Source organism: Neomonachus schauinslandi, chromosome 11 (assembly GCF_002201575.2).
Source record: "Neomonachus schauinslandi chromosome 11, ASM220157v2, whole genome shotgun sequence".
Classification (NCBI taxonomy): Eukaryota; Metazoa; Chordata; class Mammalia; order Carnivora; family Phocidae; genus Neomonachus; species Neomonachus schauinslandi.
Window position 1 is genome coordinate 92,096,540 of NC_058413.1, and position 8,003 is coordinate 92,104,542.

The window sequence follows — 8,003 nt, forward strand, 5'->3', positions numbered from 1 at the left end:
CGCGCACGGAGGTCAGGAAATTCCCCACTGGCAGCTTAGCCATTCAGACGCCTTAATGGAAAATAGCGTTACCCTAGAAGCAATTATCAGTGACCAGCCTAGCAACTGGTGGATGGAGAGGACTCGTGAGAAACCTCACCGGGCAGAATCATCACTTGCTAATCTGCCCCAGGATCATCCGTGGCTCCTGCCTGATGCGTAACTGGCGCCCCCTGAGTGCGTAACCACCATGGAAACTCTTAAAATAACCAACTCCCACAGAGGAGCCTGGCCAGTGTGAATCAGTCCATGGGCCTCCACCTCGACCTCCTCAGTTTCCACAAACGGTTAGAATTTGGAAACCACATCTCCAGCCAAACGCTAGCCGAGCAGTTTTCCCAGGCGGGTCAGCAGGGGCCCCCCACGCAGCAGTGCTCGCCCACACGCCCTACAGCTTTCTCCCGGGAGCCCTTCCCATCCTGCTGACCTCATTCCTACCTTCTCTCACACCCTTCCCCTCCACATGTATGCTTTCTCAAACATGCAAGAGCCAACGATTTCCAGGCCCTGGAGAGATGGTACAGTGTCCTGCAGAGAGCTCAGGCTCTGGAACGGTTCAAATCTCACCCTTGCTTCTGTTTGACCAGGAGCGAGTTAATCTCCGAACTTCAGCCTTCTCAGCCGTTAACACCCACCTGGGGAGTTTCTTGTGAGGATTAAATGGGATTGTGTATTGAAGGCACTCTGCCAAAACTTGGCACCAAGTAACACGCAGTCCCCGGCCTCGAGAATTTATAGGTCGGGTAGAGGCTCTCACTAGTTTCACCTAATCCAGCACCTGTTACTTACTTAATCTGCTGACAGATCACAGGTCTCCTCTGCATTTGTTTTTGTTGTTTTGTGTTAAGAAAGAATGACAGTTCTCAGGCACGTGGGGGGCTTAGTCGTTAAGCGTCTCCCTTTGGCTCAGGTCATGATCTCAGGGTCCTGGGATCGAGCCCTGCATCGGGCTCCCTGCTCGTGGGGAGTCTGCTTCTCCCTCTCCCTCTGCCCCTCCCCCTGCTTGTGTTCTCTCTCTAATAAAATCTTTAAAAAAAAAAAAAAGAACGCCATTTATCTCCCCCCACACTCCCGGTGCCTCTCATACACCGCAGGGTATGCACAGAGGTGATGGGTAGAGTGTCTAGATGCACAACTCACCCTGCTCCCCTGGAAATGGAGCTGAAACCAGAAGCAAGACTCTCTCCGAAGGTCAGAGGAAAGGCTGAAGAATCAAGATAAATACACCAATGATACCATTACCTGCCAACCCACACACCAGCGAGGCTGGCACCACCAGATGGAGAGCCTGGCCTGCCAGGCTGGGCAGAATCAGTGAGAGGCGCCGCCTGAGGTCAGATGAGTGTTGCAGAGAGGAAACCTTGAGGCTCCAAGTTGAAAGGACTCTAAGCAGCCTGAGGATGTTACAGAAGAAGAGGGGACAGAACAGCCAAGGGGCCATGGTAGCCCAAATAATGACAATACTGGGGGGGGGGCGCCCCGGGGGGCAAAGAAGCAGAGATGTACTGCTGTGTCCTCTGGAAAGACAGCCTACAGGTAGTCATCCACACCTGCTCACTGGGCCCTTGTCAGCTTTCCCCTCTCCCTCCTGGGAATGAGGACAGTATGCCATCCTGCCAGACGAGGGTTCCGTCCAATTTCCGACTTTTCACCAGAATCCAGAAAGGTCAGAGAGTTTTGAACAATCACCACAACCAGTTATGGCCAAGGAATTTAGGGAGACATGCAGGTACTAATTCCAAAAGCTTGCCCCATCAACTTCACTCTACCATTTTTGGGGGGAGGCTCAGAGGGCAACACGGCCAGCAAAAAAAAAAAAAAAAAAAAAAGTGCCATCTTATGTTAAATGGTTGCTAACAATTCCCAGTCAGAGGGCTGGAAGAACAGTGCGAGGCTCGGGCCCCTAACTCACCACCCAGTTCACACAGAGCAGCAAGAATTAGCTGCCTCAAATACCACTCTGCACATCTCTCCCAGATTCTAGAACCTATAGCGGCTCCCCAATGGGCTGAATCCTCTTTGTATACGGAGCACACTGTCTGTGGGATCTCAATGCATCTTTGTTGACTGACTGATAAACTGAAATTCCAACTCTTCAGCATAAATCAAGTCGGTCAGCCCATGAGTTCACCACCCTATTTTCCACATCCCTCATTGAGGCCACTCTTGGTCATCCATTCCCATCTTCAAGCCAACACCCCCAAACTGCTTTCACCAACAAGCATCTGGTCTCTATTCAAAACTCTGCTCTCAGGGCACCTGGGTGGCTCAGTGGGTTGAGTGGCCGACTCTTGATTTCAGGTCAGGTCACGGTCTCAGGGTCCTGGGATCGAGCCCTGCTTTGGGCTCCATGCTCAGTGGGGAGTCTACTTGGGATTCTCTGTCTCCCTCTCCCTCTACCCCCCACCCCATACTCTCTCTCTCTCTCAAATGAACACATAAATCTTCAAGACAAAACATAACAACAACCACAAAACCCTCTGCCCTCTAAAGTAGATGTGTGGCTGCCTAGGGCCGGGGAGAGGAATAGGAGCACTGAGGGTGATACATAAAGGGTACGGGTTTCCTTTTGGGGTCATGACAATGCTCTAAAATTGACTGTGATGAAGTTTGTGCATATTTGGGAACATACTAAAAACCACTGAACTGTATACTTTAAAAATGAGTGAATGGTATGGTACGTAAATTATATCTCAATAAAGCTGTCACGGGGAAAAAAAACCTCAGCTTTCAACTCATCTCCTCCAGGAAATTCTCCCTGACTTATGAATAAAGATAATTTCATTCCCAACAGTAGAGAAAAAAAAGAATCATTCTTCCACTCATTTTTAATTTATTCACCAACAAAACACTATTTTTTTAAAAGATTTTATTTATTTATTTGACAGAGAGACACACAGCGAGAGAGGGAACACAAGCAGAGGGAGTGGGAGAGGGAGAAGCAGGCCTCCTGCTGAGCAGGGAGCCCGATGCGGGGTTTGATCCCAGGACCCTGAGATCATGACCTGAGCCGAAGGCAGATGCTTAACGACTGAGCCACCCAGGTGCCCCAACAAACACGTACTGATCACAATAAAAGGCCAAGTACAGTGCTAGACAGTGAGGATACGAAGATGAACCAGACAAAACTGGGTGTGGATTATTTCACTACTGAACCCGAAGGTCCTTGTTCCCCAAACCACACTGACTTGACCCTTTCTCCGCTTCTTTCTTCCTAGGGTTAAAGGATGGGAAAAAAGGGATCTCCCGATCCTCTTTCTGTGTTTAACTTGTGCAGCTAAAATCCACAGCCCCTTGCCTTCTACTACATCAGACTCCACTGCAGCCTGAAAGGTGCTTTTCTTGCCTGTGGAGAGGTAGATTCCAGAGGGGCAATGTGAAGAGGATGGATATCACGCAGGGCCTGGTGTGCTAATCCCCCCTGGCTAAACCAGGCCAGAGCAGAGCAATTTTCCAATCCCATCAGGTGCGAGGAGTCCCAGGTGCTGCTCCAGGACACTTGAGTGTGTAAGCTCATACTCTCAAGCGTACATCCACTCCACGCAAGATACTCACAGAATACTGACAATAATCCTTCACCCTGACACAGCACTTTCATGTGTAGGAAACATTTTCACGAGTATTACTCCTGAGACACATTTCCACCTCCACGGATGGAGAAGGTGAGACACACAGAGAGGTGAACGAAGTGGGGTATCCAAGGTCCCACACCTACTAAATGACAGAACTGAAATTTAAACTGAAATCTCCTGGGGGCGCCTGGGTGGCTCAGTCGGTTAAGAGTCTGCCTCCGGCTCCAGTCATGATCCCAGGGTCCTGGGATGGAGCCCCCGCATCGGGGGGGGGGGTCCCTGCTCAGTGGGGAGCCTGCTTCTCTCTCTCCCAGACCCTCTTCCCCACTCATGCTCTCTCACTCTCTCTCTCTTAGATAAAATCTTTAAAAATTAAAAAAATAATAATAATAAACCGAAATCTCCTGGCTTCAAGTCCAATATTCTTTTTGCTCTACTGTCCTCAAAAGCCAACTCTTTCTCAGGGTAGCTTGCTGGGCATCCACAAGCTTCTACTCACCTGATTGCTTCTTTTCTCTCCAAGGAGCCTTCCATTTCTAAGACCTACACATGATGGGGTTTTGTCTTTGCCAAGATCCAGAGATTCCAACAGGAGACAGTGTAACAGTGGTTAAGAGTAGAGATCTGAGTCAGACCAATTTAGGTTTGAATTCAGTCTGCCTTTATTCTACACATACACGTATATTCTTCTAATCCAGCAAGCCATCATTTAAAAGACCTGCCTTCATCTACACCTACAAGGTGAAAATCCTGCCTGATTTTAAGAATACTGAAGATTCCACGGCACCTTTAGACAACTCTCAAAACCAAGAAAGGCTTCCTTAATTCCAACCAAATCCACCTCCATCCTCACCCAATGCAAGACTCTTTCCCCCATATTTTGTCCTCCACATGCATGGCAAATCCCAAAACCAAAATGGGGTCTCTATTAGGGTCTCTCACATTTGAGGGGAGGGTCTCTATTAGGGTCTCTCACATTCGAGGGGAAAGCTGACAAACTGTGATGAACTATTTTCATTCAAGATTAGCTCCTGGCTGGCTCAGGTGGTAGAGTGGGGTTGTGACTTCAAGCCCCACATTGGGCATAGAGATTACTTTAAAAAAAAGGAGGAGGAGGAAGAAGAAGAACATTAGTCCCCACCAAGCTTGCCCCTCTTCCCTCTACTCTGTGGAAAAGGCAGCAGGATGAGGTACCAGACAGAAAGAATTGTTATCCTCAGGTCCACAAAAAGCTCTTTAAGGATAACCATTTCCGGTCCACAGAAAAGAGATCCTGGAAAGCTTAGCATAACCCCACTGATTCTTCAGTGTCCCCTCAAAGACACAAGGTTCTCCCTACTTCTTTCTTCTTCTCAAGTTTTTTATTATTATTATTATCTATTTATTTATTTATTTTTTAGTAATGCTCGAACCCATGACCCCGAAGAGATCAAGAGCGGCAGGCTCTTCCAAGTGAGCTAGCCTGGTGCCACCACCCTGCTTCTTTTGCCTTTGTCCATATTGTTCCCCTTTCTTGATCTCATGCCCCTGACCTCATACTTTTCCTGCTGTTTTCTACCACCCGTCTGTATTTGTCACAGTTTGAGCCTCTCCCTTCCAGAAATCTTTGTCTTCCCATGGTTCCACCTCCTCCATAGGAGTGAAACTTACATGTCTTAATTGCTTGTACAAGTCTCCGCCCACTCTCCTTCTCAAAGTTGGCATCCCCTTTTCTACCCAGCCCTTCCTCCTCTCTGCCCAGGACCCCATCAACATTAGCTGGTACCAGACTGAGTTCAGGAGAACATTCAATAAATACTTGTTGAACTGAAGTGAATGAAACTGAACAGCCTGGGAGGAGGAGTCCTGGCCAATACTTCAGCTGTCTTACACCAGGCAACAAACCTGTTAAGAGACAGGACCCTAGCGTCTAAAAGTAAATGAGCAGAGTCCATGGTATCAAAGAGTCAGTGAGGATCCCTCTCCCCGCCAACCAGGCGGTGGGCTTGGCTCCAACACACCTCCTAGCCAAGGCTCTATGGAGCTGCCCTATGGTTTTCTACACTGAGCGATAGGACAAAGTGAACTTCTCCCATTACTCAGATGCCACACTAACCCGGGCAAAAAAGTAGCCGGCACAAACCAGAGTGGGGCAGAGCAGCTCTAGACGTCTGAAGACTCTTGTAGTAGGAAATGTGAATCGAGTACTCAACATGCAAACTCCAGCACGTCCTCTACACATGTGGGCTAGGAAAAGCAAGCTGGTGTGGCCAAAATAACATAAAAATTGAAATGGAATTCAGCAATATGAGCCTAAGTGGAGGCGCCCCTTAACCTCTCTCACCTTCTGTTACCTCCATGCCTTAAGTGGAAATAACAGCAGTACCTAACTCAAGAGTTTTCGCGATACGTCGTGCTCACTGTTAATGACCTGCACATGATAAGGACTCAACAGATATTAGCTGCCATGGTTTTATTATGCATTTTGCTATGAGGATGGAATGAGATGGAATGCGGCGGGAAGCCCTACGCAGGTGTGTGACACAGGAGAAAGTCGCAGGCCCCCCGGCCCCGGCTTGGGGAAGAGGGCGACACGCGTGGAAGCCGAAGTACCCCCGGCCCTCGAGCGGGGCGCAGAGGTGCCCGAAGCCCACTCTGGCGAGGGCCCCCTCCTCCCCCCCGCTTTCCTTCCCGAAGTCTCGTCCAGGACGCCCCCGGGGAGGGCAGGAGAGGGGAAAGGGAAGCCGGCAGGGGGGCTGCGCAGGGACGTACCTGCTTTCACTGCACTCCTTCCGCTCCCTCACCCTGAGCCACTTGCGGAGGAGGAAGCGCTTTCGGCGCGGAGAAGCGCTGGGTGTGGAGCAGTTGGACCACGGCGTGTCCTCGTCGCTGGAAGGCGTGATCTCGATGGACGGCAGCTGCAGGAACTCCTTGCCCGGGGCCAGGACGCCGGGCAGGTCCCGGGTCAGCCCGGCCTCCAGGCTCTGCTCCTGCACGTTCTTCATGCGGCGCATCTTGAAGCGCCGGCGTCGGAGCGTGGGGGTCGACGAGCTGGACCAGAGCGGGCCCTCGGGCGCGCCCTGGGGCTCGGGCACCTGCAGGGCGGGCGGCTGCAGGTTCTCCAGCATGTTGGCCGCCGGCATGGGGGCCCGTGGCGGCCGCGCTCCCTCGGCGCCCTCCGCCAACCGCCTCGCTCCCCACCCCTGGCCGCGGCGCGCTCGGCCCGCTCTCGTTGGGAAACGCTTGCCGCTCGAGCGGCGCGGAGGACAAGTTCCTCTCCCGGAGCGCCGCGAGGCGGGGGCGCGCGAGGCCGCCGGGCCCGAACTTTCCGGTGCGCGCTCCCCCCGGCCGTCGGCGCCGGTCCGCCCCGCCCGCCGCCCGCCGCCGCCCGGCCGCCCTCCTGGGGCTCCCGCGGCGCGCCCGCTTGTTTTTCTTCCGCGCTCTCCCCGGCCTGCTTGCGTCTTCGCCTTAGCGGGACTCGGCGGCGCGGGGCCCCAGGGGGCGGCTCGGCAAACTCTCAGCGGCTCGCGATCGGCCGACCGGGCTGGGGAGCCGGCGTGGCGCTGCAGGGAGGCGGAGAGCGGGAGGGAAGATGGGGGGAGAGAGAAAGAGAGAGGAAGCGAGACACTGGATAAAAACAAAAAAGGAGGAGGGGAGAGCTAAGAGGGAGGGGAGGGGAGGTCATTTCTGGCCAGAAAGGGCATGCACAGGCAGCGACAGCCAGAGTAACTGTACGCGAAATCCCTCGGGGAGGAGGGACTCTACCTCCGAGTAAAGGCTGCTCCAATCAGCCTAATGAAACAGGATCACAAACCAGACTTTCTCAAAGCAACGATTGGCCAGGCAGCTCTCATTAGTCTCACGCCCAGCTTTTTCTTTGGGGGAAGGGGGGGTGAAAGGAGGAATCAGGAATTCAGTCCTCACTCCCCAAGGCCACCCAAGACAGGGTTGGGGGAAAACTAGGGGGCTTTTCCGCAGAATGTCTTCTCAGAAAAGCGCTTTCTTCGAATTATTTGGGAGTGCGGGTAGGGGCACAGGAAGGCTGGGCATAGTCAGAGGGCGACAGCAAAGTTCCTGGAGGCTGCTTCCAAAATGACAGGTTGAGAAGTGACAACAGTTCTCCTGTGGAATAAGCTGAGGACAGCAGACATGACATACCAAGGAAGGACAGACAATAGGATCTGAGAGACATAGGACACACAGGACCAGTAAGGAAAAGGGACTGATGATCCCTCTCCATCTTGAGCGACCCCGTCAATACCATAGCCCCATCCCAAGCACAAAATGAAGTTACTGGAGGGTGAGCATCCAGAAGGCAAAGCATCCAGCAAAGACTTCCTGGGAGTTATGTTCCTGGGGGATGATTCAATTCTGCTTCAACCTGCAATGGGTATGGACTGGGTCACAAAAATC

At 52.2% G+C, this 8,003-nt stretch overlaps 1 protein-coding gene across 1 annotated transcript in view; it reads right to left on the reverse strand.

Annotated features, from left to right (window-relative positions):
- GRAMD1B (GRAM domain containing 1B) overlaps positions 1 to 6,733 on the reverse strand; it is a 166,446-nt gene extending 159,713 nt beyond the window's left edge. Inside the window, exon 1 of the mRNA XM_021696275.2 lies at positions 6,363 to 6,733. Coding sequence (XP_021551950.2) covers positions 6,363 to 6,733 — 371 coding nt within the window. The remainder of the gene's footprint in view (positions 1 to 6,362) is intronic.
- Positions 6,734 to 8,003: the final 1,270 nt, after the last annotated feature.